This window comes from Tachypleus tridentatus, chromosome 10 (assembly GCF_004210375.1).
Source record: "Tachypleus tridentatus isolate NWPU-2018 chromosome 10, ASM421037v1, whole genome shotgun sequence".
NCBI classification, from domain to species: Eukaryota; Metazoa; Arthropoda; class Merostomata; order Xiphosura; family Limulidae; genus Tachypleus; species Tachypleus tridentatus.
This window is the reverse complement of record NC_134834.1, coordinates 105,856,167-105,872,894: the sequence shown is the minus strand read 5'-3', so window position 1 is coordinate 105,872,894 and position 16,728 is coordinate 105,856,167. Positions and strand designations below refer to the sequence as shown.

Genomic DNA, 16,728 nt, shown 5'->3' with positions numbered 1-16,728 from the left:
CATACCTTGACCATATAGCTAATCTACAAGATACACACAGATATTTAAAGAGTTTCATAACTTTAATCTCAATTACACAATGTATGTTCATGGTTAAAACTTTAATCTCTTAAAAGTTATTACCAGCTTAAAAGTATTTTATATTATTAATATGTCTTTGTACACTTTGAAAACTTGTATAAACAGTTAGTAGTTATAGAAAAAATACAGTTGAGTATAAACTTAGTGTAGGCATTTCAAATAGATTAATGTATGTTTTTAGCTTCTCAGTAGAGATGATGAAAAACTCCAAATATTACCTTTATAAAAATGTTTAATTATTAGCTTCCTATAATGAAAGTTGTAGATGGATAGTTCAGAAGCATCTGTTAAATAATATCTGTAGTTTGTTACAGAACTTATAATTAACTAATCAAAGCAAATAAATTAATTATTCTGGCTTTCACTGAAATTAATTTTTATAGATTTCCATCATGAATATTTAAAAAAACCCACATAAAATCAAAGTATTTTTAACCTCAGTTTATAATTGCAAACTTTATTCAGTTTCTCTTGCAATTATCCTTTATTTTTATTTTTTAGGTATTTGATTATCCTCCTGAGGGTGTACGTAAGTGTATAATATCCACAAACATAGCTGAAACTTCAGTCACTATAGACGGAGTCAGGTTTGTGGTTGATTCTGGGAAAGTAAAAGAGATGAGTTATGATGCCACCTATCGCATGCAGAGACTTCAGGAGTTCTGTATTAGTCGAGCCAGTGCAGAACAACGGAAAGGACGTGCAGGTAAAAACTAAAAATATCAAGATGGAAGTTTGCATTTAGTGATAATTGGCTTATCTAAATAAGGATTACATTGAAACTGTAGAGCTTTATATACAACTTTTGAAACAGCTTTGTATTATTGTGTGTGAGATTTTAATGGTGAATGTAACATTATAGCTTTCTAATCACTTATGGAGGATAAATGGTTCTGTTTGTTTTTTCTTCAGTTAAATAAATTTTTAGCTGCAAGCTGCTCTATCTATCAGGCGTGACAGTAAAAAAACTCGCTATTTCTTGGAGTTATATGTTACTTTATAAAATTACATTACTCTGTCATGCACTATTCAAACTGAACTGCCAACAAATAAAATTAAAGTTGTTATTTGTTTCTGAAGACCAAATTTGAAATTTCTAAAATGTAAATGCTTAGTTCCTCTGAATACCAGTAGAATTTCACCCTGGGTGAGACTGAAATAAAGAACAAACAAAGGTTCAAAGGTCGTAAATGAAAAGAGATAATTGTTTCCTTTATTTCTTGATTTATTGTGCTATGTTTTAAGAAAAACAGATTTAATAATTTATATCTCTAATAGTAATAATCTATATACATATATATTGTATAATAATTGAAATGTGACTGTATATTAGAAAATACTAGTCCACTAAAATACAGCCAAGATGGGGAAGACTAAAGGTCAGTTTTATATTACTGGATATGTAACATGAGTGCATGTGCACCCGATAAAGGTAAGTTATGTAATGTTAGGTAGGCATGATTGGAAGATGAATATAATAAATTTTAATGTAAATATATAACGTTATGAGACTTAAGCTAATTGGACTAAACATTTGTATTTTTGTGTAATGATATTTAGTTATTCTTGCACAATAAAGTATAATTTATATTTATTTTCTAATTTTTTTTATGATGGTCATGAGATTGTTCAAGTGACAAGACCCCACATAGTTAGAGTAGAGATAATAACATAAATATAGTCTTACTAAAAACAAATGTTTGTAATGTAATTTGGAAGTTTTATGGATTACACAAATAACATTTGATATTTTTGGGATGAAGAATAGTTGTTTTTTTTAATCATAACATGAAATCATTTTGTTTTCAGACTCATAAAGAAACAAACTCAATATTTCCACAAACAAATCTTTAGTAAAAATATTTTGTTAAAAATCTGCTTTTTTGCACACAAAATACGTTAACCTTTACTAAAAGTCTACTCAATTTTGTGAAGGGACACGTACTGTATCAAAATGTACAGTGTAAATAATAGTGTGTAAAATGTGTAGAAAAAACTAGTGTGTATTATACCAACCCCTTCCCAAAAGGGTTAACATTATAAGACTTTCATATACAAAAAACTGTTGAACTATTTTTAATAAACTAAAATAAAGAATTGTCCTTGAATAGTCTGTTTGCAGTGATTGTCGTTTTAATTTTAAAAATACTTTTCTTTGTTTCAGAAATCTCAAATTTCATTTGTGTAATCCCAGAAACCTCATAATTACATTTAAAATGTTTGTTTAATATTTTATTTGTTATTTTTCTGGTCTATCTCTATACAGGATTGATCAATTGAACAGAAGACCTCATAACCACCCAAAAAAGAAAATCAAATTAAATCTAAGTTACATTGTTTATTCTTTTAAGAATGACTTTATATTGTAATATCAAACTGTTTATCCTAAGTAGCTTTAAGCTGGTAGCAATATTCATCTAGTTATAATTAAATGTTATTGTTTTATTGCCCTTTGATCCATGTCTAACTGCTATTTATGCTATTTAATCACTTGGGAAAAGTGGAGTTCACATTAAGCCATCAAATTACATTACCCATAAGCTGCTTGCAAAGGGTGCCTCATGAAACACTTTTATTATATTATTATTTATTTTATCTAATCTTATAGTAACTAATCCAGAAAGGTCTTTTTTTTACATTTCAGTTACTTTTATAATAATAAATAAAGTTACTCACCCAGTCTTCTTTTTTCTTGTTGTTGATAGTTGATAACACTTAACCCTACTTTTCTATTCTAATGGTAGTAATGCACTATTATAATTTTTACTTAATAATGTTCAAAAGGACATGGACTAATAACATGCAAAAAATAGACAATTTCCCAAACTCTCAAAATTTGTCTGACTTTCTAACTATGTGGCAAGAGCTGTTACAAATTCATCCAAATTAGTCGTTAGCTTTCCCATGGGAATGGAGCATGTACTCTGAGAGAAATTAATGAATTAATTAATTCAGAACACAGTATTGTGCAATACATCATTTGATAGATGAAAATATAATTAAACATATAAGAGAACTATTAACAAATCTTGTAAGAGAGGATGTTGTGGGTGGATGTGGCAGGAAGGATCTGATTTTTTATTTTATAGCTCTGTAACCAAATAAAATTGAAGGCTATAAAAATTATGGTGTGTCTAAACAGTGAAGATTTTAAGTTTTGGAGGGGCAAAAAGGAAGAGAAGTTGTCTGGAGGAAATGTGTTACATGTTTCACACTAGGGGGAGTTCAGGATGTTTTAAAATATTGCCATGTAGCATTAAGATCTTAAACCTTGTATGCTTTTAATATAACTATTATCAGGCAAGATTTTATGGTATAATTAATTACTATAACATAAACAGAAAATAGTTTAGTAAACTTTGGAATGTAAGATATATAAACTTTGTGTCATGCTCAGTCAAGTTGAGTGTGCGCATTTTACAAAGTTTGACTGTCAGTCATGTAAAAATGTAGTAAAATGCTTTTTTCCTACCTACAGAAGCAAAGTTAAAACAAGTTTCACAAAAATATGTTTAAAAATGCTGTTAAGTTAAAATTAGGAATTTGTATTTCATATTGTGGTTGATTGGATTAATATATCAATTTTTTTTTCTTGTCATTAATTGCAGGTTTAGTCGTTGTCAGTAACATCATTACCTACATACAATACATCAAGTGTATTTAGCATCTGATGGTTTTCTTTTTTGTGAAAATTGATATAATTTGAATCAAAATTGAAGTAAAAAGCAGTAATATTAAAAATTGTTTTTCTGATATATTTTTCTCCACTAACAAGATTAGCTGATCTCATCCAGTGCTGCTCTCTATGTGGACTGTTTTTTTTCTGGACCAGCAATTGTTATGTTTCATTTTGCCTGTTTGTGGTGCAGTCCCTGAATCTTTCTAAGTCTGACATTGGCCAATTTTCTTGCCTTTGTCTTATTCTCACAACTTCTTTATGATATCTCCTCTGTTGTGCTCTTCACAGAAATCCTGAGATGTTTTCTGGAGACATCCTTTCCCTTTTTTCATCTGTGTTGGCTTGTTTGTTGTCTTTGGTTCTGGCCTTATGTATGTAGTTTCTCTGCTGTTGGGACTTTAACTTGCATCCATTTACCATCATCTTACCTTCATGATTTACCTATAGCCTCATTTCTGTGGCAGTATGGCTTTGACATGAACCCCAAGTCTTTGGTATCCCAAATTGCATCAGTACAACAATAATCTACTCTTTACAACCTTGTTGCATGTTTATTTCAGTCAGAGCCCAATATGGCATCTATTACCACTTCCTGTACCACCTCTTCCAAACCCTTACCTGTCCCTTCTTCTTCAGTGATGCATGCCATACTACCAGAAAGATTCATGATTCCATTTTTTTCCCATTACCTGTGTCTTCTACACCCATTTCCTTCCCTATTCAGTTAGCATCTGCCAGAGAAGGTCCAGGAACTACTATCTCAGAAAGCCATCAAATCTATCCTACATCATTTAATAGGTTTTTATTCCAGACTCTTATTTTGTTTCCAAAAGCAGGGGGCTGGAGGCCTTTCATCGATTTGTCCTGCTTCAGTTGTTTTGTTCACCTGCTCCATTTTACCATGGAGTCATTTTTTTCCTACAGTGGGCATTTTCTCTGAGCTTTTGGATGACCAAGATGAACATCATCAATGCTTATCCCCACATCCCTATATCACCACAATTTTATCTGTATTTTTGGCTCATCCATCACAGAGTATTTTATCAATTTCACATCCCTTCAGGGATGTGGTGTATGGGTCAGTCACCAGGAGGCTTTGGGTTGTGGCCTGTAAATGAAAGGTCTTTACATATCAATATCCTCAAGGTTTTCATTGTTAGTCTTTTGGGTTTTGAATTACTTCCTGCATTGCCCCAGATGTTGTCTGATGATGATTCACTCTGACAGTTCTCAAGTGATAGCACATACCAATCACCTAGGAGGAACCTGGTTGAGATATCTGTTTTCGAACACTGAATCTATTATATTGGTCTGCATGCACCACATTGATCTCATTGAATGTCACATCTTGTGTGCTTTCAGTCTTGTAGAAGATTATTTTATTCCCACCCAGACCAAGTATATCCAATGGAATGGTCTTTAGATCACCTTGTTTCCCAGTGGCTTTGCAGTCAATGGGATTTTCCCCACATAGATGCATTTGCCACATACTTCAATCACAAGTTACCTTTCGTTTGGTCTATGACACCTCATCCTTGCTCTTTGGCTGTCAATGCCTTCAAGCGGGATCGGTCTCACAAACTCCTTTATGTTTATCTTCCTATCTGATTATTCCTTTGACTAATATCTCTTATTTATACCACTATGTATTGAGCTCTTCTGATTGCTCTTTATTGGCCAAGTCAAGCATGGTTTCCTTAGGTGTCAGAGTGGTTCTAGGTTTTTCCTGGTATCTTGAGCTTGAGATGAAGATGGTATGATTTTTATCCTACTCCCACATGGATGTCAATTCCTAACAGCATGGGTTTTGGATGTAGTTGACTTGCCTAGTATGGCCCATCATGTCCTAGCCACTTTACACTTCAGAGCATGTACATTGTTCTTCCCTCTTTATACTCTATGGGAGTGAGTTAATATGTATTTACATAGTTAAGACCACTATCCTGACTCTGCTGTCTCTCACTCAGATGTGCTCCCCCTGCTCTATACTACATATTTCAATTATAGGTGAGGAGTGAGTTTCATAGAGGAGTATAGAGGGAGTCACACGAGTATCTCATGCTCCTATTGGTGGAGTAGATATGAATGATGATTTATATGAGATACATGTTGGAATCATTTGAACCCGTTTGGGGGAAGTAGAAGACTTGTAGCTTGAGTAAGAAATAATTTGTATATAGAGGGCAGCACTGGATGAGAATAGTGAGCAGAAGGAAGTAGATATCAGAAATACATTTTCAGTATAGGAAAATTATATCTTCTCATAAAGGAGTATATAAATAAACATATTAACAGCTGACTTTTGGCAACTCACTGAAATTTGTATGTTATTATTTATACACGAAAGCATTGAAACTATACTACTACAAACATTTGAATATTGAAGTACCATTTTTGAAGGATTAGCATGGCCTGGTGGGTTAAGGCGTTTGACTCGTAATTCAAGGGTTGTGGGTTTGAATCCCTGTCACATCAAATGTGTTCACCTTTTCAGCTGTGGGGGTATTATAATATGACGGTCAATCCCACTATTCATTGGTAAAAGAGTAGCCCAAGAGTTGGTGGTGGGTGATGATGTCTAGCTGCCTTTCCTCTAGTCTTACACTGCTAAATTAGGGACGGCTAGTGCAGATAGCCCTCGTGTAGCTTTGCACGAAATTGAAAAACAAAATAAACCATTTTTGATACAAGAATGATAGCACATAATGTAAATGTAGGAAAAAGAAGTATGAATTCATAATTCCTTTTTATCAGTGCAGATGAATATTACATATATTCATGAATAAATAACAGCAAGTATTCCAAAATTTCTATTTATTACATAATATTAAAGTATTTAAGTTTTCCAAGTATCGTCACAAGTTATGCTCATTTGCAGATTTACTTTTCTAGTTAAATAGACATCTTATATCCTACAATTATACTTTATTACTGAAGGTATGTAGAACTTCAGATTGTGTGACATGTTCACTTGTAGAATAATAAAATGTGTATTTTTGCTTGATAGGACATTCTCATCTCTTGACATTTTTAATTTACCTTACCATGCAGGTGAGACATTGTTTTCAGAGTAAAATATTTTCTGTGCTTGTGGTTTTTTAAATGTAAACAAAAATTCGATTGCAGATTCTTTACTGAAGAATGCATTAGTTTATTTAGGCTTTTTAAGTACCAACCATTTTTACAAGACTGTAAATATGATTTTACTACTGTGATGGATTTCCATGACTTGTGTGGTTGTTCTTTAAAGTTATGTTTTTTTTGTTAAAAATTTTAATCAAATGTAACATTTGGAAATGAAAATGTCAGTTTTTCATCATTGTAAGTAGTATATATTAACTATGATAAATCCAAATAAGCATGATGGATTTTAAATATTTTCTGAGTAAAATTAAACATCATTTGGAAGGAAGTATGAACATATATTTTTTTTTATCTTGCTTACACCAAATTCATAAACTTGTCTCCATTGTAATGTTTATGGCAATTTGAAAAATGTCATTAGATATCATCTCATAGGTCTGATTAACACTCTGTTAAAATGTTTGAGTACTTTCCTTTCTATAGTTTAAATTGGAAAGTTTTACTGTTCAAGTGTTTAAACAGTGTATTCATTAACTAATCATTTCCATGTCTATGGAAGTTTCTTTACACTTTGTAAATGATGAATAAGTTTGTCATACTATTATTGAATTTTGTATTTTTCCTGACACTTTTGTATCATCTGTGTAAGAAAGGCCTTGAAGAAGTGTTTCAATGAGACCGTATTTCTTTGAAGAACACCAATTTTAGTGTTATTGCATGATTTTTTGTGAAACTTTTCTTAAACTAACTGATGCCTTTGACCTTTAAGAAGTCCAAAGACACACATTCACGTAAGCAGAAAAAGACATGCATGAGTCTATTTCAGCTACATCAGGGAATTTGAAAAGTACAGTCAAATAAAATTTCTATTTCTTAATGATCTTCCTTGTGATAATGGCTGTTGTTTTTGGGTTATGGTAGGCAGCACGTGAGCCTTTATCAGCTGAAATGTTTTTATCTTGCTAGAAGTGCATAAAAATATGGTGACATTTGTTGCAGTAGGTTATTTCTTACGTGACCATAGCTTTCACTTTCAAGGTGAGTTTGTTGATGCAGATTTGTTTAAAGTTTGATTTCAGAGTTTATTGCTTTCCTAAATGTGATTCTTTTCGAGTTCTTAGACTTTCGAAGGATAATAATGAAGACATCTTTTTGAAAAGTTCCTAAGCCTTACATTGTTGAACGTGCATGAGTATTTCTGTTTAGAAAAAGATTTTACATATCCTTCCAGTCTCTCACACAGACAGACAGACCACTTTCATACAAGACCACAGTTGCAGAGCCAATGCAACAGTATCTGGGAACTAATAGCTAATGTATATGGAGTTCCATAATATATACAGTAATCCTTTCCACATAGTATGATATACTATTTTCATATTCCAAAATATGTCTCATTAGCTTGTGTTGGCTGATAGCTTGCTAAGACTTTAACTAGGAATGTTATTCATTAAGAAATGCTCATTGTTATTAGCATCTTGCTTTGTCTTACTGTTGTATAGAGAATAAAGAATTTGTTTCTTTTCTTAACTTTATTCCCACAGTGTCAAATTTCCCCCACTATGCACTACAGACACTGAAAAACAACAAAATATATCAATATAGCTTTAAACTTTTAAACACTTTGTTGTCATATATTTCCAGGCTCTAGCATTTTAGTTTCTAAACCAACCCTAGCTGTTTTGATTTTTTTGATTCAGCATAACTCTTTGTAGGTTTTTATGTTATAAATTACACTGCACAACAATTTTTTTGAAAAGTTTTCTGCTGATTGTGACAGGTACCTGGTGGGTATGCACAAATATAATTTTGGTTTTGCTTCATCACGTAGGAACTCTGAGAAATAGACAGTTAACTGTTTACCGACAATAACGTATTTAATTGCATTTATGTTTCTAATACGCTATTAAGTTCAACAAAATTAAAAGTGTTTTGCTCCTGATCTTTGTTTGTATTCAATGTCCAATGCATCACCTTGCAGTGCCCAACAGTAGTCAGCAAGCATTGACGGATTCCTGATATTGTTTTTCCATTATAGCAATATCCTGGTGAAACTGAAGATTTCAATGAAATGGTACATGATGGGCAATTTTGGATATGATTTTTGTGATCAGCAGCCAAAAATCTATAAGGAACACCCAACAGTGTTCAAGAAGTAAAAACTTTGTTGTGCAGTGTTATTAATCCAAACTTTATGTCAATCGCTTTTTATGTATTAATAGCTTTTAGATACAGTTTAAAGTAATTTTTTTGCAGATTGGAATTTTTAAGATGTGTTAAACTTTTGTATTAGTTGTTTACTTCTTTTCCTCTTTGTGTTTTTCGAAGGAAAATAGTGTCTTTTATAAAGAAAGAAAAATGTAAAATAACAAGTCTTAATTAATCCAAGCTGATTAATTATAGTGTCCATGTTTTATCTTAATTGACCGGCTCATTCTGATTATGCTTTAATCACCTGACTATAATTTAAGAGACAGTTTTATAATGCCATGTTTTTTGCTGTAGGTCGTACTGGCCCAGGAGTTTGTTATCGTCTTTTCTCAGAGAAAGAATATGAAGCTATGTCACTGTACTCCACACCAGAAATTCAGCGAGTACCCTTAGATTCATTAATTCTACAAATGATTTCTATGGGTTTACCAGATGCTCGGAAATTCCCATTTTTGGAGGCTCCCCCTGCTGATAGCTTAGAGGAGTCAATTCAGAGCTTGAAAGACCAGGGAAGTATTTAAATCTGTTTAGCTCAAATATTTATATGTAAACTTATTGATCTACAGGGTTAACCTGTTTAGTGCCGTAGACGAGATAACTTGTTCAAGCTGAACGGTTACACAGTGCCACGTGAACGAGTTAATTCGTTCTCAATAATACCTAACTTTAACACTAGATGTCAGCATCATACATGCATTTGACCTACTTACAAATTGTTTCACTTTCGATCCAAAATGGCGTCATGAAAAAAGTTGCAAAATGAATAAGCATTAGAGTTGTATTGTAGCAGCTGAAATACTTGGCAGTCACCAGGTTAAAGGTGAAGAAAAAGACAAAAAAAAAACTAGATTATATGTACTATATACTTATACCCTGAATCAATCTAATTTTAAGGTACTGTATATGTACCATATGCTTATTAGGTGACATTTGATTGTCCATTATGACCTTGTGGAAGTACTGTATACACTCTGTGTTTATTAGTTGACACTTTTTATTCATCATGAACTGAGCCTTACATTTCTTGTGTAATATGCATGATCTTTAATATCAAAATGTTGATTGGTTTGGTTTGTTTTGAATTTTGCACAAAGCTCCCTGAGGGCTATCTGTACAACAAAACATTGAAACATTTAGTGTGTAGAACTTTATATGGCATGTGTTTTTCATTGTACTGTGAAATGTTTTATAGGTATTCAGTTTTACTGATGATTTTGACCTTCAAATTATTTTAAGTTTTATTATTAAATGTTCCTTTAAGTGGAATAACTCAATTATTAGACACAGAATATTTTACAAATAATGTGATAACTTTGTTGTCTTCAGCAGGTATAAAAGGAAAAACGTTTATATGTATTTAGAGCAAAAATATTCCTGAGTAATTAGCACTGGCCAATGAGATAAATTAAACCAATACAGTTCTACAGTTCTTTGTATTTCTTCAGATTGTACTGTTCTATAGTGTTTGTTTGCAAGATATGTCATTGCATGGTTAAGTTAGCCATCTGTTGAAAAAGCCAAACATACCAATTGCTATTTTAAATATAGAAGGGATCAGATCAATATACCATTTTTTTGTTTTAATGGTTTAAGAGACGATTCCTCAATAATGTTGCATTGAACTTATAGTTAGCAGTGTTAACTACTTATTAATAGAACCATTGTAGTGATGTGTCAGTATAAAGTATTTGGTGAATTTTTTCAGTATTTTTTAAAGATGAACATCTGCAACTACTGTTTTGTTAAAATGTAAGTAAAAAATATCACTGGAAAAAAATTGCAAATCCATCATACATTTAACATATGAAACCTATGTTCTAGACCATATATGTGTTTTTATACTGATGAGATGAATATTTCAAGTTGATTATTAAATGTATGATGCATTTGCAATTTTTTTTCCAGTGATATTTGTTACTTTTTATGCTGGTAAACTTTCTGTAATTGTTCGTACATGAAGAGCATCAGCAGTTTTTCAGATTTTGTTTGGATAACTGAACCATGGTTTTCTCAAAACCAGAGAATAACATTGGAAATCAGTTGAAACTTTACTCCCAGTAAAGTTATCACAAAGTCGGGAAGTATCTCCCTTTCTATTTGTAATTTTATTATCATAATCTTTCAAGGAAATTTTTATTAGTGTATTTGGTTAAAACATCATTGCATGTTTAAGCTCAACATTAAGAAGAGAAGTTTGAGTACAACTTAAAGTAGACAATAGTGTTGATAATATTTAAAGTAGACAATAGTGTTGATAATATTTAAAGTAGACAATAGTGTTGATAGTATTTAAAGTAGACAATAGTGTTGATAATATTTAAAGTAGACAATAGTGTTGATAATATTTAAAGTAGACAATAGTGTTGATAATATTTAAAGTAGACAATAGTGTTGATAATATTTAAAGTAGACAATAGTGTTGATAATATTTAAAGTAGACAATAGTGTTGATAATATTTAAAGTAGACAATAGTGTTGATAATATTTAAAGTAGACAATAGTGTTGATAATATTTAAAGTAGACAATAGTGTTGATAATATTTAAAGTAGACAATAGTGTTGATAATATTTAAAGTAGACAATAGTGTTGATAATATTTAAAGTAGACAATAGTGTTGATAATATTTAAAGTAGACAATAGTGTTGATAATATTTAAAGTAGACAATAGTGTTGATAATATTTAAAGTAGACAATAGTGTTGATAATATTTAAAGTAGACAATAGTGTTGATAATATTTAAAGTAGACAATAGTGTTGATAATATTTAAAGTAGACAATAGTGTTGATAATATTTAAAGTAGACAATAGTGTTGATAATATTTAAAGTAGACAATAGTGTTGATAATATTTAAAGTAGACAATAGTGTTGATAATATTTTAATGCTAGGAAACATAGAATAGAAACTAGTCATGCTCAATATAGTTAAAGTATACTAAGTTTGGGATAAGTGTTGGGAGAATTTTGTCTTTATTACCAAGCATATTATGGAAAAACTACTTAAAACCTTTGCTTGAAGTGAGTATGCAGGAAGTATATACGTAACAAGTGCTATTATGTGCTTAAATATAAAAGTGTATATACTGAATCATTTCAGTTTGATTCACTTTTCTAAAGCCTATTGGAAATCTGTATTGTAATGTTTAAGATTTTATTGTTTAAATTTTTGCAGTACATCAGTTGTGTATTTTACAGGATTTGTGCTGGGTATTCCAGTCACATGGTACATGTAACTTCTTTGTAAATCCTAAAAGTTTAAAAACTGGATGGATTTAAAGTGCTTACAGTTAAACAGTTTACAGAAACTGTCTTAACAGTGAAAATCAAAGCAAATGTCAAAATGGTTAAACACTACTGATGGAAGATCTTAGTTAACGGTAACCTTACTAATAAATGGTTCTTCTTTCTTTCTTGTTTTTTTGACAGGAGTGTTTAAACAATTATTAATATTAAAGTAGTTGTGGAGATGTGTTTTTAATATTTTTTTTAAGTCAAGCATTACATACATAAGATGGACTTGAATTATCGTGGTTGCTTTAAAATACTTGGTAAATGACTTTTGTAATTCATGTCTCAGTATTGATTTATATCGTTATTAGTGAGTTTCTTAGTGAATATCACAAGTAATATGTCTAGTATATTTTAGGCTGCCCTAACAGATGAAGAAATGCTCACTCCCATGGGCCAAATGTTAGCTCGACTTCCGGTGGATGTGACAATAGGGAAAATACTGGTCTTGGGTTCAGTGTTTCATTTAGTATATCCAGTACTCTCTCTTGCTGCTACACTTAGTGTTCAGTCACCATTTACTAATAGATCATACCGTGATCCTGATAAAATGGTGAGCTAGTGTTGATAATGGTGTTGATTTTGGAATGATGAAAGTATTACAAATTAGTAAAATGTGAAATCTAGTCCTATGATGAACCTGAGGTATTATAGAGGTTTGCTTATTCCAAAATGCTGTATATATACAATCAAGAAATGTTCTGAATGAAAACAATGATAAAGTGGAATTTAAAATATGTTGTCACCTAATCAAATGAACTTTAATATTTGTGGTTTCACACAGCCTTTCTCATGTGATATCCAAAATAGTAAGTTTATATATATATGCTAGCATAAAATAAGTGCACTCCACTACAGAGTTTAAAGAACCTCTCATGGTAACCACTCATGATACCTAAGCACATATGTCAAGTTTGGTATTCACTATCTTGTGTAAGTACAAACACAGTTTCAAAGATGATGTCAACGTGCTCATGAAGAGGTCCAGAAAACATAGTCTGATGTCTAAATTATTTGAATGTTTAATTTTTGTTTTTACTAGTTTGTCTGTTTTTAATGTCTACATTATCAGAATGTTTCATTTTTGTGTTTACTAGTTTGTCTGTTTTTTAATGTCTAAAGTATTAGGATGTTTAATTTTTGTGTTTACTAGTTTGATTTTGAATGTTTAATTTTTGTGTTTACTAGTTTGGTTTTTAATGTCTAAATTATTTGAATGTTTAATTTTTGCATTTACTAAGTTTGATTTTTAATGTCTAAATTATCAGAATGTTTAATTTTTTCTTTACTGGTTTGTCTGTTTTTAATGTTTAAATAATCAGAATGTTTAATTTTTGTGTTTACTGGTTTATCTGTTTTTAATGTTTAAATTATCGAATGTTTAATTTTTTGTTTGCTAGTTTGTCTGTTTTTAATGTCTACATTATCAGAATGTTTAATTATTTTTGTGTATGCAAGTTTAGTAAAAAAACACACATTTCTAATCAGGCTGCTAGACGACCCCTGGAATCAGACCATGGAGATCCGTTTACTCTTCTCAATGCTTACCATAAGTGGTTAGAGGTGAAGTCCAGTCACCGTGAATCCTCTAGAAAATGGTGTAACAGACATGGGCTGGAGGAGCAGAGGTTTTATGAAGTTACAAAGCTCAGACAACAGTTCAAGGATCTTCTTCAGGTACAATTGTTGAGAGTACAATTGTTATAAGTCATTCAGCTCCATGTAGAAGGTGGTGTTTTTATATATATTAGGATTTTGGAAGTAAAATCTGTTTAAGTATGATGTATTTAAAAACATGCATGACATTAAGTATGCGATGGATTATTGAAGCAGAGATTCTTTAAAAGACCAGTTTCATAGTCTGGCATAATGTGAATTCAAAGTAAGCTTCAACAACTTCATCACAGAAATTCCACCTTTCAGATAGTTTTGTTGATATCATGAGGTTAAGGTAGTAAATAACATTACTATATGTAGTTGTTTGTGAGTTTAAAACTTGTCGAAAAATTCATATATTAATCCTTTAATAAACTACTTTATTATCAACATATTTGAATAAACTTAACATCACAACGCGCAATTAGATAATTGAAGTTTTAATATCATATGATATCCTGAGTTTGACATAAATTACTCATTATGATATTGATGTTACTCAGATACTGTTTAACATTTTTATTGTTATGTGTACTTTGTTTACGGAAATATGAACCTGAAAATCAAACCCCTTTATCATTCCATTCTATCAAATCCTGTCTTTTAACAGATTGTCATTAAGTCTGTGATACTTGCTATTACATAATTTATAAATAAAATAAATTTTTAATTTCTGTTTTAGTTTAACTTATCAAATGATGCATAATAATGCTAATTTGTTTACAGTAAATATTTTTACTTGTTTTTTTTACAGATTCAAAGTTACTATCACCAAATGCTGATCGAACACCTTAGAGAATTATTTTAAAATACTTGTGCTGTATTGGGAAAGTTACTTAAGTTTTAATAGCTGTAGTGCATTGTTTGTGGAAAGTTACTTAAGTTTTAATAGCTGTAGTGCATTGTTTGTGGAAAGTTACTTAAGTTTTAATAGCTGTAGTGCATTGTTTGTGGAAAGTTACTTAAGTTTTAATAGCTGTAGTGCATTGTTTGTGGAAAGTTACTTAAGTTTTAATAGCTGTAGTGCATTGTTTGTGGAAAGTTACTTAAGTTTTAATAGCTGTAGTGCATTGTTTGTGGAAAGTTACTTACGTATTAATAGCTGTAGTGCATTGTTTGTGGAAAGTTACTTAAGTTTTAATAGCTGTAGTGCATTGTTTGTGGAAAGTTACTTAAGTTTTAATAGCTGTAGTGCATTGTTTGTGGAAAGTTACTTACGTATTAATAGCTGTAGTGCATTGTTTGTGGAAAGTTACTTAAGTTTTAATAGCTGTAGTGCATTGTTTGTGGAAAGTTACTTAAGTTTTAACAGCTGTAATGCATTGTTTGCTTATTAAGTGCATACTTTAAGTGAATTATTTCATTTACTAGTAATATTGTTACAAAGAAAATAAGAAGATAAATATAAATACTAATTTTTCCTTTCTAATGTTTATTTATTATTTTAAAAGTAACTCGTATGTATAAATTATAAACTTATCAGGTTAGATAATGAAAAATAAAAAGACCTCTTCATGGAGTATGCTTTTGAGTAGATAGTATGTTATGCCATTCAGTACCATAACTTGAACAACAAGTTTACTCTAATTTACAGTTTGTATCATGAATCTACTAGTTAGGCACAGTTCAAAGAGCAAAAATACAATACAATTAATTAAAAGACAGATGTAAACTGTTGAAAGATTTGAACTGCTTAAGATAAATAACTGTAATTCTGAGATAACAACTTTCCTCCAGACACAGTTTAGTTACCTTCATCGCATGTGCGTGGTACTTTACTTGTCTTGAGGTAACTCCCACCTAATTTTGTATAACATGAATTGTGCTGCCATATAACGGTGTTATCATGTGACAAAGCACTTCATCATAAGAAAAGCAGTGTACCTTCATGTGCAGTAGCCCACCAATGCAATTGTGGTAACTTCACTTTTCTTTTTTGCATTGTGTTGTTCAGGTGTTGTATTTTCTCATCTAAGTTCTATTTATTTATTTTTGTTGAGATTTGCATCATCAACAGAACTTTAAGTTTTGTTTCATTTGGTTGTTGTTGTCATATTTTTTAGTACAAAGCTGCACAGTGGGTTATCTACACTCTCTGTACCATATAGAATTTTGGAATTTAGCTTTGTAAGTCAGTAATCATAATGCTGGCCAGTGTGGAAATGCACATTATTTATCTTCTTTATTTCTTTGATTGTTGGAATATTGTGGAACTATAATCATACAGCAAACAAGCTCATGCTGACAAACTTCTGACTCTTAAAACTTAACTAATGGTTAATAGTGGTCACTCTTTCTGAAGGAAATATTTATACAACAAAACTGTTAAATGATGTAGAAACAAAGGATCCACTGTTTTGATGAAGGGAATATAATACATGAGAAAGGAAGCACATTATGCTAATATAACAATAATTTGGTAAACTGTGATTTATAAGCATTATAAAGGGATTTATTTTTGGGGGAACATACTGCATGAAAAAGACAGACCAATGTTCTAACAAAGTGTAGTATGTTTTTCCAAAAATAAATTAATTTATTATGTTTATAAATTATTGTTTGCCGATTATTATTAAGGAAATATAATGTTTTCTTTGGAAAATAAAAAAAAATAAAGATTTGTTTAATAGAGTGTGTGAGATAGGGGCTTTGTACTTTTTTCCTGACATTTACTTTCCTAGGACTTTAATATTATGTATAGTTAAGTTTATGTGAAATACTTGTTTATAA

The 16,728-nt window shown here is 30.8% G+C and overlaps 1 protein-coding gene across 1 annotated transcript in view; it reads left to right on the top strand.

The window, feature by feature from the left end:
* Positions 1 to 16,728, top strand: part of LOC143230032 (putative ATP-dependent RNA helicase DHX34) — a 95,965-nt gene that overhangs the window by 54,499 nt on the left and 24,738 nt on the right. The window contains exons 7-10 of the mRNA XM_076462979.1: positions 583 to 787; positions 9,350 to 9,565; positions 12,702 to 12,895; positions 13,831 to 14,019. Coding sequence (XP_076319094.1) covers positions 583 to 787; positions 9,350 to 9,565; positions 12,702 to 12,895; positions 13,831 to 14,019 — 804 coding nt within the window. The remainder of the gene's footprint in view (positions 1 to 582; positions 788 to 9,349; positions 9,566 to 12,701; positions 12,896 to 13,830; positions 14,020 to 16,728) is intronic.